The following is a 20,240-nucleotide window of genomic DNA, read 5'->3' as shown; positions in this document are numbered from 1 at the left end:
CAGGAGTTTGCAGTGTAATGTTTGAGGTGCTGCGGGGAAAGGTGGCTGAGTCCAGAGATGGTGACATTCGGGTGTCGGAAGACCCAGGAGTTCAGGGGGTGAGAGAGGCCGATGTTTTGCCCTTTGCCTCCCTGATAGCCCAGAGACGGATTTTGCTCAGGTGGAGTGAGAGCCGCTGAAAGTGGGGATGTGGGTGTGCGACCTAGTGGAATTCCTGAGGCAGAAGGCAGTGAGGTTCGCCCTGAGGGGATCAGTTGATGGGTTCATTCAGAGGTGGAACCCATTTATTTATTTCTTTAAGGAAGATTGAAGAGTAATCAAAGGGGGGGGGGGGGGGGGGGGGGGGGGAACAAAGGGTTAAAAAATGGGGAAGGCAGGATGGGAGAAGGGGCGGTATTAGGTAAGCCGGGGAGGGGGGGGGAAGTCAGTGCTGGTTGTTTATAATGTTGTATGATTTTTCTTCTGATTTTGTTTGTTTATATGAAAACATCTTGAATAAAATACTTTTTAAAAAGTATTTTATGATGACCATCGCCATTTGCGATTGGCTGGTTATAAAATAGTCAATCCTGGAATAAACAGGTGTACGGAGAAGAACAAGGACTCTTTTTTCCCCCCAGGTGACCAAACCGCCAAGAGTCTGCCCACCCACCCCTGTTTTTTTCCATAAAAGCAATTAATGCTTTTTCATACCCCTCGGGGCCAGTGATCTTGGCCCAGAACGATCTACCCTTGTGTCCAGCACACAATTAGAGTCTCCTCCCATAATAAGCTGATGGGTGGCTTGATCTGATACGCTTGCCAGCAATTGTTTCATGAACATTGTATTACTCCAATTCGGGGAGCACACATTCACCAACACCGCCAGTATCCCTTCTAACACCCCCATTACTAGAACATATTTCCCTCCCGCATCTGCTTATACCTTCTCTGAACGAAACCGGACCCTTAAAGGATCGCCAACCCCCCTGGGCCCTGCCGTCAAACCCCGAATGAAAAACTTGCCACACCCAAGCCTTCCAAAGCCACGTCTGATCTTGCTCGCACATGTGGACCTCCTGGAGGAATGTCACATCGGCTCCCAAGTTCATTAAATGAGCAAAAAAAAAAAAAACTTTTTGGCTGGGCCCCCCAGATTCCAGGTGACCATCCTTGTAAGGTGTCGCTTACCACCCATCCAAACATCTCCACCAATAACTCAACTTAACATCTTAACAGCATGAACGTGAACCATAAAAGCAGTAAAATATTAACATCCCAACCGACCACTGCACCCCTCAAGCCGTGTCGAGACCACAATCTTTGATCAAGTCTTCCATCTGCTCAGCAGTTTCAAAATAGAAATCTTCAGTCACGTGACCCCTTAAATTTTGCTGGGTACACAACCTCAAATCTCACTCTTCTATTAAACAGAACCGTATTAATCTTGTTGAAGGCCGCCCGTCGTTTCACCAGATCCGTGCCAATGCCCTGGTAAATCCTTACCATATTGCCATCCCAGTTGATATTCCAGGCTTTCTTGGCTCATTCCAGGACCCGCTCCTTTCTCTGAAAACTATGAAACCGAATGATCACTACTCAAGGTGGCTCATTCAGTCATGGTTTCTGCCTCAAGGCCCTGTGCCCAATCATGCTCTGGCACAGCAAATACCTCACCACCGCTCATCCATTGGGAGAACTTTGCAACAAAGTATTCGGTTGACCTTGCACCCTCAACTCCCTCGGATAGACCCACCAGCCTCAGGTTCATGCACTTGGACATATTTTCTAAGTCATCCAGCTTCGCCCTGAAGCCCTTGTTCCCATCTCTGAAGATCGCCATCTCAGTCTCAATGGATGCAAGTCTGTCTTCATGCTGGGAAAAGACCTGCTTCACATATTTAAATTACTCTCCCTGAATGTCTATACTTTAATTGTTTCGCACAGTTGCTCCCTTACTGGGCGCAAAGCTTCCTCCACCGTGGTTTTAAATAAAGCCTTCAATTCCTGACCATGTTTCTTGAAGTGCTCATCCATTTCTTCACCAAATTTCTTTGGCTGTCACCCCTGCCATCATGTCTACAATGATGGGCATGACCGTCTCCTCTGCCATCTTTGATGCCCCGTTGCTCCGGCTGGACGTTTGCAATTTCACCCCTCTTGTCCCTCTTCGATGTTAGTTTCAACATCGTTTTCTTTGTGGTCAGTTTCACTGCCTGAAAAGTCCTGTTTTTTAAAAATTCTTGTGATTGGGCAGATAAGCCCAAGTGCCGGATCCTGGGCAGGAGCCACCCGAGATGCAGCCGCTACTTCATACCGCCGCACCAAAGTCCAAATGTTGGTGGTCTCTTAAGAGACTGGGGGAATTAATCACATGAAATAAAAAAATGACAGTTACTTTGAACAATTCAGCTTTATGGTAAAAGACACAAAAACAACCCAATAAAAGAAGTAAATCAAGGGACAAAAGGAGAAACTTAAAACAACCACCATCACTAGAGAAAGTGTACTATGAAAACCTATGGGACTAAAGACCAACAGGTGAACTGGACCTTATGGCCTGTGCCCTATGATCTTAAAATATGTGGTTTCAGGGATGGTGGAAAAGTTCAGGCAGAACCCAAAAAACTGCACATTCAATGAAACAAGAGAGACGAACAAAGTCAATATAATATGTATTCATGAAAGGGAAATAAATTTTGACTGATTTGGAGTTCTTTGAGGAAAACAATAGCTCGTAGAAAACAGTTAAAATAAATGGACCATTTTCAGGTTAACAAACTGCAACTAGATGGGGTGCCACAGGGCATGTAATGACTTGGGTGAAAGGATGGGTGGGAAAGGAAGTTGTCAAGAAGACACAATAGACATGATTTAATTGCTTAATGGGAGCAACAACGGGTGCGAACATGATTTGAAAATTGCATTCCTGAAGGGCAGCACAGGATTGCACTGCCTTTGGGGTAGTTTTCAAAGGGCCTGTAGCAGGGGAAGGAATTCACTGAGGAGTAAAAGTCCATTATGGAGATGGTTAAGTGGCCTCTCCAGATCAGAAAAGGATTTTCAATTTTTCGCCCAGACAAAGCTGAAGTCTGGTGCATTGGCTTTCACAGCTTGTGGGGCTGTCACGGGGCAGTCAATTTCCATCTATAGATCAGCTAGAATTGGGTCAAGTGCTGTATTTCAACACTTGGTATCCATGGCAATGTGGTGCTGTCTTTATGCTCCTGAGCTGCCTGTTCTCCTCAGGAAAGCAGTGGCAGCCCCCAACATGGCTGCCATTTGTATTTGCTGCTGGTGCCAGGCATGCAGCTTCCAGAGACCCATAGCACTGCTAACTGGGCACTGAGCTTGCCTCCCCTCCTGCCCAGTCAGTCTATTTACTTTGTAAAATAGTCATATAAGAAACACAGTTCAGACTCAAGGCCATGTCTCAGAATTCATCCAGCTATCAGATTCCTGGCCCCCTTTGAAAATTCAGTCCAAAGAGTCTGAAAGGGAATAGAAAGTGGGAAACTTGAGGAATGAGGAAATGAGGAAAATCAGAGATCATCCACTTTGGTAGAAAGTATAGAAAATCAAAATATTATTTCAACGGGGATGACAGAAAACTGTAGTCCAGAGGGATTGTGATATCATCATACATGAAAGGCAAAGCCAGAATAGCAGACAGCAGATATTTAGGAAGGTTAGTACAAAGAACAAAGAAAAGTACAGCACATGAACAGGCCCTTTGGCCCTCCAAGCCTGCACCTACCATGCTGCCCGCCTAAACTAAAATCTTCTATATTTCCGGGGTCCGTATCCCCCTATTCATGTATTTGTCAAGACGTCCTTAAACGTCACCATCATCCCTGCTTCCACCACCTCCTCCGGCAGCGAGTTCCAGGCACCCACTACCCTCCATAAAAAAAATCTTGCCTCGTACATCTCCTCTAAACCTTGCCCCTCGCACCATAAACCTATGCCCCCTAGTAATTGACTCCTCTACCCTGGGAAAAAGCCTCTGACTATCCACTCTGTCCCTCATAATTTTGTAGACCTCTTATCAGGTCACCCCTCAACCTCCATCGTTCCAGTGAGAACAGAGTTGTAGAATGTTGGCCTTTCTTGCAAGGTGAATCGAGTGTAAAAGTAGGAAATCTTGATACAACAAGGGCATTGGCAACACTTGTGCCTAGAGCTTTCTTACTTAAGAAAGGACATACTTACTTCGGCAAATGTTCACTAGGTTAATTCCTTGGATGAAGGGTTTTTTTTTGCTGAAGCTTTGAGCAGGTTGGACTTACTCATTTGAGTTTAGAAGAATGAGGACCAATCTTATTGAAACATTCAACGATTCTATGGTGGCTCAACAGGGTAGATGCTTAGTGGACATTTCTTCTTATGGGGAATTGGAATTAGGGCACAGAATTTAATAATGAGTGGGCCTTTCATTTAAATTGGAAACGAGGAGGAATTTCCTCTCTCAAGTTAACGGTAGGGTTCTTGGCAATGTGGAGGAGCAGAGAGATCTCGGGGTCTCTGTTCATAGATCTTTGAAAGTTGCCACTCAAGTGGATAGAGCTGTGAAGAAGGCCTATGGTGTGCTAGCATTCATTAGCAGAGGGATTGAATTTAAGAGCCGTGAGGTGATGGTGCAGCTGTACAAAACCTTGGTCAGGCCACATTTGGAGTACTGTGTGCAGTTCTGGTCGCCTCATTTTAGGAAGGATGTGGAAGCTTTGGAAAAGGTGCAAAGGAGATTTACCAGGATGTTGCCTGGAATGGAGAGTAGGTCATACGAGGAAAGGTTGAGGGTGTTAGGCCTTTTCTCATTAGAACGGAGAAGGATGAGGGGCGTCTTGATAGAGGTTTATAAGATGATTAGGGGAATAGATAGAGTAGAGTCAGAGACTTTTTCCCCGGGTGGAACACACCATTACAAGGGGACATAAATTTAAGATAAATGGTGGAAGATATAGAGGGGATGTCAGAGGTAGGTTCTTTACCCAGAGAGTAGTGGGGGAATGGAACGCACTGCCTGTGGAAGTAGTTGAGTCGGAAACGTTAGGGACCTTCAAGCGGCTATTGGATAGGTACATGGATTAGGGTAGAATAATGGAGTGTAGGTTAACTTCTTAAGGACAGCACGGTAGCATTGTGGATAGCACAATTGCTTCACAGCTCCAGGGTCCCAAGTTCGATTTCGACTTGGGTCACTGTATGTGTGGAGTCTGCACATCCTCCCCGTGACTGCGTGGGTTTCCTCCGGGTACTCCGGTTTCCTCCCACAGTCCAAAGATGTGCAGGTTGGGTGGATTGGCCATGAAAAATTGTCCAAAATTCTATGATTAACCTAGGACAAAAGTTCGGCGCAACATCGTGGGCCGAAGGGCCTGTTCTGTGTTGTATTTCTCTGTCTGTCTAAGAGGTGGCAAATCTTAAATTCTCTACCTCAGAGGTATGGAGGCCAAATCAGAGTATATTCAAGGCAGAGATGGACTTTTTTTTTTTTAAGAATGGTGAACAGGCAGAAAAGAGGAGTTAAGGCCAAGATCAAATTAATCACAAACTTATTCATGGTAGAGTATGCTCAAGTGGCCTTAAGGCTTCCTCTCTTACTTATGTTCTTTTGCACTGTAATGAATGGTCGTTTATTATTCTATATTTTGTTACCAGTGATCAATTTTAAGACAAAAACCTAGACTTTACTGTTGGTGATGCCAGCAGGCAAATACACAATGATTTTCTTTGGCAGTTTAATTGAGATTATAACCTGTTTAAAATGCCTTCATAGAACTTGATTGTGTTTTTTTTTTAATGTCGTCAAATTCTATATTCATGTATGCAAAATTATCTGTTTCCACTAATGCTGTCAAGGACCTGGCAGCCCAATTCTACTATGTTGAGCGCTCTTACATTTTAGGAATAATAACGAGCCTAAAAGGATCATCTTGATCTGCACCTCCATAAAACAAAATAGGTTCTTGATTCAGTGCTCATTAAATGCAAGGGAGAATGAAAGTGGGCATTCTGGGATAAGTCAGTTCTGTTCAGTAAAAGATAGGTGCATTTTTTTATTCATCCAAAATACAGCCAATTAAGCCAAATGCCCAATATGTAATTAAAAGTTTTTTCTCCCCTTGATAGGAGCTCAAATCTGTGGTGCTGTGGTTCAATTCTGAATGATTTAAAGGGAGTAACAGAAGATTGCCTTATGCAATATCTAAAACCTGCTCTACTATCCAGAAGGCAACCAGAAGCCATAATCCAAAAAGTAGTGGTTCAATAAGTTAACGTGACCTGCGAAATTTATCTGTGAAATGATTATTTTAGCGGATTATTTTTCCCAAAATCCCTTCAGAGATAAAGCATGCTCTCCTCTTTCACCTCCACCCAACCATAATCCTTTCATTTGGGATATGCTACAATGACTCATTAAACCATGGCAAATTTATATGGGGAGATGAGCAGAAGAATCTTGGATGCCATGGTACGATTCATTGAACAAGGTTGCCATCAGATCTGACCCACATTCCTTCTTAAGTCGGTTTCAATAACTGATCTAAAATGCTGGACAAACTGAGGACTGGCAGCACCTGTGGAGAAAGAAAGAGAGTAGAGTCCTTAAGACTCTCCATGAAACAAAATATTGACAGGCCAGATACCTACCCCTATCGGGGGTTGGTTAGCTCAGTTGGCTGGAGGGCTGCGATGCGGAGCCAACAGCACAGGGTTAACTCCTGTACCAGCTGAGGTTATTCAAGAATCTAGCCCCTCGGATATGTGGTGACCCTCAGGTTAAATCACCACCAATCAGTCCATGGGCTTCTGGAACTGTGATGACATTTACCTACCCCGCTGATATCTTATAACCAAAGAGACTCAGCAACAATAATCTTGGCAAAGAAAATTGGAAAGATGCATCTGCAAAATTTCAGAGAATTTATCAACAGTAACACATGCACCCTCCCACCTCCAAATCTCTTCATTTTAGTTTATATAATGAGTGGCATGATAACTGGAAAGGGACAGATGACTACCCACCAGTAAAGGTTCTGGAAACATCTCTAATTGTGCTCTGTACAGTACATCATCCAATGCTTTGCAAGCCAAGTCCCATTCTCCATTATACCTGAGGAAACATGAAAACTTTTCAAATTGTATGCACTGTCAAAGCAATTATTCTGCTCAACTACATTGCAGTATCGATGATTAATAGATACATAATTTATGCAAATAGTGAGGAAGTATTGAAATTTATTCAAAGTCTGACATGCAAAAAGCGCTTTTTTTTTCACACATCTTGGATGTTTAAATTCTGAATGATGGCACCGGAACTCTTGCGCATGTTTGCAGTGAAGAAGATATCCTAAAAAGACTGCCAAAAAAAAACCCCTCTAATATGGTAATCCATCAAAGTAATCCATCTCTGGAACAATAGAATAACAAAGAAGGGTAGGGTTGAGGGGATGGATAATTGAATGGATGGAATGGCAACATGGTGGCACGGTGGTCCAGTGGTTAGCGCTGCCACCTCACAGCACCAGGGACCCTGGTTCAATTCCAACCTTGGGAGTGGAGTTTATCTGTTTTCCCTATGGGCGGGGTGCTCCTTTGCTGAGTTGGTACAGACTCAATGGGCCGAACAGCCTCCTTATGCATAGTAGGAATTCTAGAATGGATTCTATGCTGGAAGGGTGTTTTCCCCTTGTGGGAGTATCTAGAACCAGGGGGACACAGCTTAAAATGGTGGTCACCATTTAAGACGGAGATGAGAGAACCTTTCCTCAGAAGATTGCTGACCTTTGGAATTCTCTTCCATAGAGAGCAGTGGAGGATAGGTTATGAATGCATCCAAGGGCAAGTTAGAAAGATTTTTGACCAACAAAGGGTATCGAGGGTTATGGGGGCAGGCAGGAAAGTGGAGTACGGGCCACAATTAGATAATTCATGATCTTATTGAATGACTGAATTGCCTGCTCCTATTTAATTAGTCAACTGTTAAATCCAGCATACTTTGCACTTTTAAAACAGCTTATTAAGCAACTCAAAAGATTAAATGCAATATTTATACTTACATAGCATAATAAATAGATGTTAACATGTGTACCATAAACTCAGGAGAGACGGGTATTCTATTATCAACATCTTTGTATTTCTTCTGCAACTTCCTTGGATACCCACTGATACATATTCTGTAAATGAAATAGTAGTTATGCATTACACAAGTGCAAACATTTAAAAAATGTACATTCTTTTTTGAAAAGAAATCTCCTACCCTCCACTCCCACATGTGAAATGCTAGGCAAATGATCATAATATGTTAAGCAAAATACAAATGGTCACAGACACATGGACATTCGGTCATTGAAAAGCCAATTGGTATGATTTGGTAATTGAAGTGCTCATGATAACAATGAATAAATATATTCCAAATAATGGACTGCATCATCTGATAACGTTTAGGAAAAAAAAGATTCAAATCTTTGATGACAATGTTAGTCTCTGAAAAACGTTCAGTTTCAACTCAGTGAAGATAGTAATTCAGATTTCTACCCCAATTCGCAACACTATTTTACTGCCTTTGTGCTGATTCAATGGATCTTTCACGGTCTCACTGCCCTGTCATGTATGCATGACATTACCACCCTGGGCTTAGTCTAATTATTAAATTATGACGCCATTTCAGCACAACGGGGTTTTAAAAATATACAAATGATAGCTCTGAAGTTGGAAATGACAGTACAGTAATTAAGCTCTCGAGCATGTTAGACAAAATGCATCATCCACACTGGAAATACCATCAAAAGCTCAATAACATACACTTGGGATGAATGCCAAAAAAGTTCTTCACTTATTAAAAATGTCTTTCAAATAGTTACATGTTTCTCAATTTTCCAGATTCTGCTACTACAAGGCATCTAATGATATTTGCCATTGATTAGGTTTTCCTATAGACATTGATTTCATTTCAATGTATGTGTTACAAGTGGTTCAAAGTCACAGCAAGGAAAATCAGACATCCAACATCGAAATGAACAGGACACGCATCTCCTTAGCCAAACTGAAGGACCACAAAGACCAAGAGAGAAGTGTTGTTGCGATCCCCCGCGGGACTGAGGGGCGGGTTTAGCTCAGTTGACTAGACAGTGATGTACAACGAGGCCAGCAGTGCAGGTTCGATTCCTGTACCGGCTGAGGTTATTCATGAAGGCCTCGCCTTCTCAACCTTGCCACTCACCCGAGGTGTGGTGATCCTCAGGTTAAATCACCACTAGTCAGCTCTCCCCATCAAAGGGAAAAGCAGCCTATGGTCATCTGGGACTATGGTGACTTTTAAAGAGACTGATCACATTTTTTCACAGTTCCAGTCGATGACTGAAATGATCACACAAGATTGCGAATTTTAAAGACTTTTATCATAACAAACTAAAAGCTGCATTGACCAAGCAGAATTTAGGCAACCTAAGTTTAAAATGACAGAAAAGATCCCCCATTAAAATTCTACCATGATAGAAAATCCCCTTGCCATGGTTATACTTTACACTATCCCAAGTGGACACTTCATTATCCAGGACCACCAGTCTAAAACTATGCTCCGCTCATTTTTTCTTTTCCAGATGGATAATTTCTACTCTCAAAGGAAATTTCAGTGAGGACAATTAGAAATCCCTTCCTCTAGCCAACTTTCTCTAACCTTGGATCCAAATAGAAATGCCGATAAGCTATGCTCCAGAACCCCCCCTCCCCCACCACCATAAACCTCATATTTGTAATAGTGTAAATTAATGGGTGAATGCCGTGTCCAATCAGGTACAGAAAGAAAAAAAGCTGGATTTTTATATCTTGAACAATCAATACCCGAAGTAATGACAATTATAAAATATTTTTGCTTGCAGGAGGGGGGGATTGGCAGTCATTTGGAATTTTGAAGAATGCGGGAGAGGGGGATCTTATAGAAACATATAGAATTATGAAGGGAATAGATAGGATAGATGCGGGCAGGTTGTTTCCACTGGAGGGTGAAAGCAGAACTAGGGGGCATTGCCTCAAAATAAGGGGAAGTAGATTTAGGACTGAGCTTAGGGGAACTTCTTCACCCAAAGGGCTGTGAATCTATGGAATTCTTTGCCCAGTGAAGCAGTTGAGGCTCCTTCATTAAATGTTTTTAAGATAAAGATAGTTTTTAGAAGAATAAAGGGATTAAGGGTTATGGTGTTCAGGCCGGAAAGTGGAGCTGAGACCACAAAAGATTAGCCATAATCTCATTGAATGGCGGAGCAGGCTCGAAGGGCCAGATGGCCTACTCCTGCTCCTAGTTCTTATGTTCTCATGACCCAGCCTCCACTGTTCACTGGGCATGAGAATTTCGAAGACTTTCGACCCTCAGAAAATAAATGCATCCTCATCTCTGCCCGAAATGGAAGACCCATATTTTAAACAATGCCTCTAGTTTTGGATTTCCCCCAAGGAAACATCTTCAGTATTGACCCGATCATGTCCGCTCAGAATATTAGATAATCACTTCTCATTCTTCTAACCTCGAATCAATTTGGACCCAATATTTCTTCAAAGGACAAAGCATTTATTACAGGAATTAGCCCAATGATCTTTTCAATGAATGTGCGAAGTTGGATTTTCCATCCTCACAAAGATGAAGACAGCACAATGGAACTGGCTCAACTCTTGCACCTGATAGGTCGATTGCCCTCTCCTCCTGTAAACCTGATTGGAGTTAGATTGGGAGGACTAAGCAGATTCACCTGTCGTACGAAAGGTAAACTAAAATGGTGGGTTGCAAAGGTCGGCCGGTTGGTAAAAATGGGTGCCGGGGGATAAAAAGTTTGAAAAACACTTTTGTATGTTGGAGTGGCCAGATGCCTGCGAGTGGGATCAGATCTTTGTCGGGTCCGATCTTTGTCAGGTCTTTAAACAAAAGCGCCCCAATTTCAGAATCCTGGCTCTGCTGGCATGTTTAGGCCTGACCACCATTCAATGCTGCTAAATAAGGTGAGGAAAGGCATCTACAAAGCCAGCAAGTTAGAGTTTTTCTCGCCTGATCCAACATATGGGAAAATTGTACACAGTGTTTTACAGCACAGAACGAGGCCCTTCGGCCCATTAAGTCATGCCAGCCATCAAGCACCTATCTGTTCTAATTACTCTTTCCAGCACTTGGACGGCCAGTAGCCATGTATTCGTTGGCGCTTCAAGTGCAGATCTAAATGCTTCTTAAATGTTGTGACGGTTCCCACCTCCACCAGCTTTTCAGGCAGCGAGTTTCAGGTTTTCTTCAAATCCTCTCAATCTCCTGTCCCTTACCTTAAATCTATGCTCACTGGTTATTGACCCCTCTACTCAGGGGACAAGTTTCTTCCAATCTACCCCATGTCCTTCATAATTTTATACACCTCAGTCAGGTCTCCCCCTCCTTCTTCTCTGCTCCGAGGAAAACAAACTCAGCCTGTCTTTATAGCTGAAATGTCCCATCCCAGACAATAATAGCCTAGTGAATCTCCTCTGCACCCTTTCTAGTGCAATGATGTTATTCCTACAGTGTGGTGACCAGGAGGGCACACAGTACTCTAGCTGTGTCATAATGAGTGTGTTATACAGCTCCATCATAACCTCTATGTTCTTATATGATTTCCTGTTAATTAGCCAATCCGTCATCCATGCTAATATATCTTCCCAAAATGATGAGTTCATATTTTATGCAGCAACCCTTCACCTTTCTTTATGCCTTTTGCAAATCCAACATCTACTGGTTCCCCTTTATCAATCCTGCTGGTTGCATCCTCAAAGAACTCTACAATGAATTTGGCAAACACTGTTCCCTTTCACAAACCATGTCGACTCTTCCTGATCTATGATTTTCTAAATGTCCTGCTTCTATCTCCTTAATCAATATCAGCACTTTTTCCAATGACTGATATTAGACTAACTGACCTATAGTTTCCTATTTTTGTCTCCGTCCTTTATCAAATAGTGGTGTTACATTTGCAGCTTTCCAAAACCTGGAAAATTTAAAGATTGCAACCAAGTGTGATATAAACACACCTTCAGATCAATCATTTATAACTTTAAGAGTAATGCAGATTCACCCTATGTCAGGGAGCTCTATACGACAGTGTTTTTCAAACATTTCCCCCCCCACCCTCCAACACCCATTTTTGCCAACGGCTGACCTTTGCGACCCACCACTTTTGTTTACCTTTCATACAACAGGTGAATCTGCTTGGTCCTCACGATCTCACTTCAATCAGGTTTACAGGAGGAGGGTAATGGACCTATCAGGTGCAAGAGTTGAGCCAGTTCCATTGTGTTGTCTTCATCTTGGTGAGGATGGAAAATCCAACTTTGCACATTCATTGAAGAGCAAAAGCAACAAAATGCTCATTTTACTCAGCACTGGATATCCCTGGGAGATGCGACTCCAGAATGCCGACAGCCTCATCGACGTTTGGCGTGTTTTTAATGTGCTGTCACAGGCGAGGTGCAGTTTAGTCTCTTCATTTGGAAGGCGAAGTGCAGTTTAGTCTCTTCATTTGGAGTCAGCTGTAAGTTAATAATTGACTCTGGGGTCTCAAATTCGCAAGAATTTTTAACCCACATCTTCTCGGTCAAAATCTTAAACTACTCCTCTGAAGGAACAAAAAACTGTTGATCAACGCAGCCAGATGCGACTTACAAGTCCAAAATTGTTTTATTTGGATGTGTCGTAGCACTGTGAGGATCTTGTGGTAGATTTGGCTTTGTACTCACATTTGACAAACTTTCATAAAATCTCTACATTGCAGGTGGCCATTCGGCCCATAGAGCCTACACCACCCATTCGAAAGAGCACCCCAGCCTAACCTATTGGACACTGAGGGGCAATTTAACATGGACAATCCATCTAACCTGCACATCTGTGAACAGTGGGAGGAAACCCATGCAGGCACGGGAAGAACAGCAAACTCCACACAGCCAGTCACCCAAGGTGGAATTGAACCCAGGTCCCTGGCGATGTGAGGCAGCAGTGCTAACCACTGTGCCACCATTCAATGACTTTTGGAAAGCATCTATTTCTTCACAGTGCTGAAAGAAATCACCACACTTCCCTTGCAATTTGAAGCCTTTCTTTTAGAATTGAAAAGATGTCTGCAACGCAAGATCTAGTTAGCATCCAACTTTCATTTGCCAGTACTTCAATGCACATAATATACATGAGCTTTGCATCCTGATTTGCACTGGCAAAATTAACAAAGCCATACTTCAAGAAATCTTCTTTATACTGTTTTGTTTATGATTTCAGTTTCTTCTTCGAAGCCCTGGAGTTCTGTATACAGCTCCCTCCAGCAATGCTTTCTCCTGCCGTGGACTCTCTTGGGCAGCTCTCTCCGGTAGATTCAGTTGAGAGACCCTGGCATGTTTGCGTTTCTAGCGCTCTCTTCCTTATTACAAATGACCCAACTTCAGCTCTTCACAGTCCTTTTGCTCACTTGCTGGCAGCTACAAAATGGAAAATCTCTCCTCCATGGTTTTGCAACCGAAGCATGGACATACAGGACGCATTACATCAGTGTATGTGCCAGGTGACCTGTTCTTTGCTGCCACTTCTGGCAGGAAGACGGCCATTGGTCGTTTTTAATCGGCCAGTCGTGGCTGGCATTCTTAAAAGCGAGCCGCTTCTCCCGCGATCGGGAAAGCTCTGACCAAACGCTCCCTGACCCTCTCGCAGGTAGCGATCCCTAGTTTTTAAAGCCTTGCCATACAACATCAAAATTTATGATTTCCAAATTAAGGGGTTTTTTTACCAATCAGGAGCTCGACAATTAAATACAAGACATCAACAAAATATACAGAAAGGATATGAAATGGCAAACTCAAGAATACATGCAATGTAGTGCACTTCAGCAAGAGAAATTAGGAGTTAAGAACAGGTCAGAGGCCAGGAATTCTGCAGAGTTCCACCTGTTGACTCCCCAAAGCCTGTCCCTCATCCACAAGGCAAAAGTCAGGAGTGATGGAATACGCTCCATTTGCCAGGATGAGTGCAGCCCCAGTAACACTCGTAGCTTGACACCATTCAGGACAAAGTAGCCTGCTTGATTAGCAGCCCTTCACCAACTTCAGAATCCACTACCGATGCAGAGGCAGCAGTGTTTACCAGCTACAAAGGTTGTAGCTGCAATCAGCAAGGCTCCTTCAACAGTACTTTCCAACCTATAACCACCGAGAAGGACAAGGCAGAAGATGCCTGGGAAAACCATCACCTGGAAGTTTCCCTTCAAGTCAAACCACCCTGACTTGGAAATATATCACCATTCCTTCACTGTCTCTAGGTAAAAATCCTAGAACTCTTTCTCCAACAGCACTGTAGGTTTACCTACACCACATAGACTGCAGTGGTTCAAGAGGCAGCTCACCACCACTTTCTCAATGACAATTAGGGATGGGCAATAAATGCTGGCCGAGCCAGCGACATCTACATCTCACAAAATAATTTTTTAAAATCTACTCCTTGCACAATTAGAGTTTTAAGGGGGTCTTGAGTCATGCCAACATCAATTACCAAATTATCACAACATACAAATGCAGGTTAACAAAACCATGAAAACCGCAAACAAAACACTGGGGTGCAAAAAAAAAAAAATGCAGAGATGTTAAATAACCAGAACCTTGGTCAGTCCACACTATGGAGTGATACACAATTCTAGTTTCCATTTTGCAAAAATAATACGAAGCTCTCGAGAAAATGAAAAAAAAATTGCACAAGATACCAGAACGGAGAGGGCAAAGAGACTGTTCAGAGCAAGGCTCCTTTCTGTTAAAAAGGCAGAGGTGACTTGATGCAGCTATATAAAATTATAAAAGGGTTTGATATGGCAGATGTTTCCATTGGTGAAGAATGCAAAACCAGGGACTCAGAACACAAGATAGTCATGAATAAATCCAGTAGAGATTTCTAGAGTGGTGAAAATGAGCAAGTCACTCCCACATGGAGTGGTTGAGATGAATAATACAGATGCAGTTAAGGGCAATCTAGCCAAAGACAGGAGCAAAAGGAATAGTGAGGTGTCAAAAGAGAGAGATGAAGCAAAGAGGCAGGGAAGACTTGTGTGAGGCAAACACACCTGCTGGGCCAATAGCTTATTTCTGTGCTGCTAATTCAATGTAGTGACAGCAATTGAGTGTGGTCCTCAATCTGAGCAGTGATTCAAATCTACAACCTTGTGGCTGGCAGCCAAGCCCTTTGGTTCTCAGGGCTATTGAGTTGGACCATATGTTAGTTTGTTTAGTAATTGTGGAATACCAAGATGAGATATTATAGCTTATTTTTAATAAACTTTGAAATCATCTATTCCAGACGTTTTGGCTGGTTGCTTATGGAAGTGGAGGATCTTCAACATGAGGTCTAATCAGGAAGCTTGGAAGTCTGTGCCTTTCCCATAGTCAGGTATTTTCAACACCAGTGTGTTGCGTTTTATTCCCCAAAGCTAAACAAGTTCCCCGTCTGGCAGGCAGCCTTAATTGCAGGCTTGGCTCCCTGCCAGACAGGGCATATTATAGAAAAGGTTGCAGCCCTGGAGAAGCCTAGTCTAGTGTACTTGGACACGGAGATCGCCAGGGAATGAGTGGCAGGGAGTAGAGTGTAGTTTGAAGGATCCAGGATGATCACATAAATTGTAGAAAGAGATGTGGGAGTGAAGAAATGTCAGGGATTTCTCAGCAGAGGATTCATGGCACAGACAAGACTCAGGAATGATTGGAAGATTAGAATTCTGAGAAAGATGTGCGGGGCTTGGGGAAGTCAGGGAGATATTGCAGGCAGAGATGAGTGGACTCAAGACAGATCAGACTTCAACACCTCTCCCAAATCTGCTCAAAATCTCTAAATCCCTTAGTTTCACCCAGCAATGACATCATCTCCCCATGCTGAAAAAACAAATTAACTCTCCAGGCTGAAAGCACGTCAACTCCCCAGGGACTTTCTCCAGTCAAACCACAGTGCATTAGCCCAGATTGAAACAAATTCCTCTGGTCAATTTCACCTTCTGGCTCCTATAAGCTCCCAGGGCCTGTAAAACAGAATCCTTTTTTAAACGTGACCACTGCAGTCAAACACTATTAGTCCAGCTTTTAACCCTTCAATTGCCCGAATATTTAGAATCAAATATTCCCCAAATCCTCCATGCGTCACAAATTCTCTGAATCTCACCTGGAGCATGTATGGCACAGAGATCGTAGAGAAGGGGGAGGCATGTAGATTATGGATGCGTTGTAACAGAGAAATAGAAATGTCAACACTTCAAACCTGTTTAATAAGTAAAAGAAATTTAATCAAAATTAAGGGCATCACAAAACATAAATGCAAGTTTACAATTTTGCAATAATCCCATGCCTAAAGCAGTTTTCATAGCATCATGCTAATATTTAAACATTAACATAAACAATTTAACTTGTGTTACAGAATCAATTATTTTACATGGACAAATTGTATGCCCAGTCTCATTGGTGTAGTTAATCTATTTCCAAAAAAGTACTTTGCACATCAAAAAGAGGAAATCACACTCAAGATCAGATCGTACTGTGAAAGCAAAACCAGTCTGCAATCCACATATTAATTCAGTCAACACAAAAAAAACAAGGTTGTTCTATTTAATACTTTATCTACTACAGGAGAAAAGAGACAGTGATGAAACAATAAAATCCTATACCCAAGTTGTGACATTCACCTCAACCCAACACATTCAACAGTCAATATGATCTCATTACTTGGTTCACATCAGCTTTAAGAAAAAAAACGTTTATATGTTCTCTTGAAATACAGTGGCAAAAAAAGATTTTATTTAAAACTTCAATTTTTATAATCACATTTTAAAACTATAATACATTGATTTCGGTAATAGTGTTAGTTCCTCAAGTTACTTTAATTAGACTGCAAATGTTTGAAAACATGTAATACGTTACCTGTTTTGTGCTGTAAAGGTTTCCCTTTGACAGTAAGGTCCTGTATATACAACTCTAGTCAAGCCATGTCGAGATAAAGCGCCTTCTGTAAGTGCCATAGAACCAAAACTAGAAGGCTAAAGCATCATTTTAAGAGGTTAATAAACAAAATATACATCAAAAGCACAATATGAAAATGGGGGAAGATATAATTCTACTGCATAATATTTTGAAAAATAACTGTTGTATGGTAGTGTGCACAATGCAGCTTGTTATAGTGTGCCATACAGTGGCAGGATACACATTTGAGCACAGTTAATGAGATCGCGATCACAGTCACATTGCTGTGGAGAAGGAAAACTGAAAAGCTGTATTGTAAAACCACCTCCTAGAGAACTAATAAAATGACTTCTTTCAAATGCCCTACAGTGGTTAGCACTTTTGTTTCACAGCTCCATGGTCCCAGGTTCAATTCCCAGCTTGGGTCACTGTCTGTGCGGAGTCTGCACGTTCTCCTCGTGTCTGCGTGGGTTTGCTCCACGTGCTCCTGTTTCCTCCCACAAGTCCCAAAAGATGTGTTGTTGGGTAATTTAGACATTCTGAATTCTCCCTGTGTACCCAAATAGGTGCCGGAATATGGCGAGTAGGGGATTTTCACTGTAACTTCATTGAAGTGTTAATGTAAGCCTACTTGTGACAATAAAGATGATTATATTATTACTGCTCACATTATCATGCCATTACAGATGTTTAGGTTAATTTGGAATTCAAAATTTAGTTCTAACGATGTAACTACAACATTTTCTTAAAACTTTACCTAAAATTCAACTTTTGAAGACTCCATTTGGAGTTTCTTTTTCAAATAGGAAATTAAATATTTGTGACACATCAAGCAAATAGAGATTTGCCTAACTTCATTTGACTTACCCAGGTAGAGTGAACACTAATCTCAATTAAGTATTCTTATACAAAGTGCCACACAAAGCACTAATATTAGCTAAATAAATCACACTCAGTTTTGTCCAAAAATCAACTGTTTCACTGCTCTCTTGTACAAATTGATCAGCATAGGCAGCTTATACATGCAACAAACGTGAAAATTCAAAGAACTTGTTTCAGAAAGTGGTTGACAACAAAATCATTTTCATCATCTAGAAAATAGAAAGAGGCCAATAAAGTACACAAGGAAAGATTGATAAAAATACATTTTAGAAACAGAAAAGTCATGGAAAACAAGTATACCCAAACCTTGGAGTTCTATAAAAATGAAGACGTCACAAGCGTAATGATTACAATCCTGATTGATTTTTGAAAAAGCTTTGAGACATCAGTCAAAGCAATTAAAGGCGAATTAGAGCAATTAAAAAGATTAAAGAATATTTGATAGATTATTAATGCTGATATTAAAAAGGAGTATATAAGCTGTAAGGAAAAGCTTTGTTTTAAAAGTAATTGGACACATTAAACTTTGTTTTAAAATTGGACACATTTAAGTTAATATCACCAGATCTACAAATTTGAACATGCAGTGGGTGCAGGGAACGATCTGTGGTGTGTTGGAGTGGACAGGCCAGAGGCACAGACGATTGGTATTAGGCCTCATCAGCCAGCAAGCTGCAGACATCCAAAATTAATATTTTGGTGCTTTTGCCCTCAACCACAACAACATTCACCCTTTTGACCTCCAACCATATTCTCGCCCTCCCTATGTCTAGCCATTTGTGTTTTTCACTACAGCCTGGTAGCATCCAGGAAGAGAACCTCGACTGGCATTTGGTCCCTCTCCAGAGAGGTCGACAAATTATAGTACTCCATGCGACACTCTGGGGTGAATTTAATACTTCCAGCCACTGCGTTTGAAGATATATATATTCCAATTCCTCCCCTACTTTACAATGAACCCCAGAAGAAATGGATGGCTGAAAAAGAGCATTCATTTATACAGCAACAGGATACATTTGCATTGCATAATATTACATGAAAGGCATTTTAAATTGCAAGAGCAATTTCCTCAAATCAAAGAGCTCCTATTTAAATGCTAAAAACTCTTCAGTATTAAAATTAAAAGCACTATCATCTTTATGTTCCAATAATTTCAAACAAATGCTAGTGCCTTAAAGTAACAAAATGCGTACGATTTCTCAACAAACTTTAAAAGTATTTAGAATACACTGAAATAGGTCTCATACCTCATGATACACAGAAGGTTTTGAAAGAGATGGGATCGTAAAAGATTGAACTTTACTACATCCGTCTTTATCCACAATTTCCTGGAAAATCATTAGAAACTTAAAATTAGTGTTTAAACAAACAAGTAAATAAAGAAACCATTTGCTTAGAGATAAAAACAGAAAACGCTGGGACTCTGGTTCTGACAAATGGCCAACAAGCTAAATTAACTCTGTTCATCTTTCCACAGATGCTGCCAGACATGCTGAATCATAGAATGGTGAAATCATTGAAAGTAGCAATTTTGTTCTTAGTGTCGGCACCAGCACTAGGGAATCTCTGCTCATCCCATTCCCCTGTCCTCCCCCCCCCCCCCCCCCCCCCCCCGCACTCCAAAGCCCATTAATTTTTTCCTTTATTTTGCGCCATTTTCTGTTTTTATTTCAGATTTGCAGCATCCAAATTGTTTTTGTTAGGATGCACTTTCTGCAGCAAGTTTTGTTCATTTTACCAGCACAAATGCAGCAATTTCTTGGCTGGCTCTTATTTTCATGAGGTCAAGGGCAATTAGCAAGCAATTTTTGGTGATTACAACCTATGGCATATCTCTTGCCCATACACTTTGTGGTCATTTACACCATAATAACAGTGTCCATATTGCAATAAACAATATTAAGCACAAACTTTGCACAACAAAGACTCCAATTTTATTTCAGGACCAGGAAGCTACAGCATTTGTTATCATAACCCATGAGTGCTGATTTATTCTACTGAGCAAGTGCAGAAATAACCAATTTGAGCCATTTCAGTTTAAAATCCTATGATATATACCATCTGCATATTGAAATTCACAGGTTCACACATGAGCTGGTTACATTTTTTGTAAAACACATAAAAGGCAATTTTACAAAGACAATACTGATGTGGAATTGGATGTGTATGCCCACAATTTTCTATCCATTAATTATTGCCTACAAATTTCTGTTCTGTGAGATCATCAATTTGGACTTGTGACAGAAATGTCTACATGTAAAGATTGATCTATAATTCTAGCCACATTTCACTATCAGAAGGTACTTGATAATTGTACAGAAGCAAAATTATTTGCCCCTTCTTGAAAATAATTGAATGAAAATGCTTTTAATGCAAACAAAGGGAAAACTTAGGCCTGG

General features: G+C 41.5%; 1 protein-coding gene across 8 annotated transcripts in view; it reads right to left on the bottom strand.

Annotated features, from left to right (window-relative positions):
* fam126a (family with sequence similarity 126 member A) overlaps positions 1–20,240 on the bottom strand; it is a 131,894-nt gene that overhangs the window by 32,683 nt on the left and 78,971 nt on the right. For all 8 annotated transcript variants that reach the window (XM_038797424.1, XM_038797425.1, XM_038797420.1 and 5 more), the window contains 5 exons: positions 19,089–19,169; positions 16,921–17,036; positions 16,169–16,264; positions 8,043–8,159; positions 7,009–7,096 (listed from right to left, as the gene is read on the bottom strand). In XM_038797424.1, the coding sequence (XP_038653352.1) occupies positions 7,009–7,096; positions 8,043–8,159; positions 16,169–16,264; positions 16,921–17,036; positions 19,089–19,169 (498 nt within the window). The remainder of the gene's footprint in view (positions 1–7,008; positions 7,097–8,042; positions 8,160–16,168; positions 16,265–16,920; positions 17,037–19,088; positions 19,170–20,240) is intronic.

The sequence above is a fragment of the Scyliorhinus canicula genome, chromosome 5 (genome assembly GCF_902713615.1).
Source record: "Scyliorhinus canicula chromosome 5, sScyCan1.1, whole genome shotgun sequence".
NCBI classification, from domain to species: domain Eukaryota; kingdom Metazoa; phylum Chordata; class Chondrichthyes; order Carcharhiniformes; family Scyliorhinidae; genus Scyliorhinus; species Scyliorhinus canicula.
Note: the sequence above shows the minus strand (reverse complement) of the source record. Positions and strands in the feature narration are given on the sequence as shown.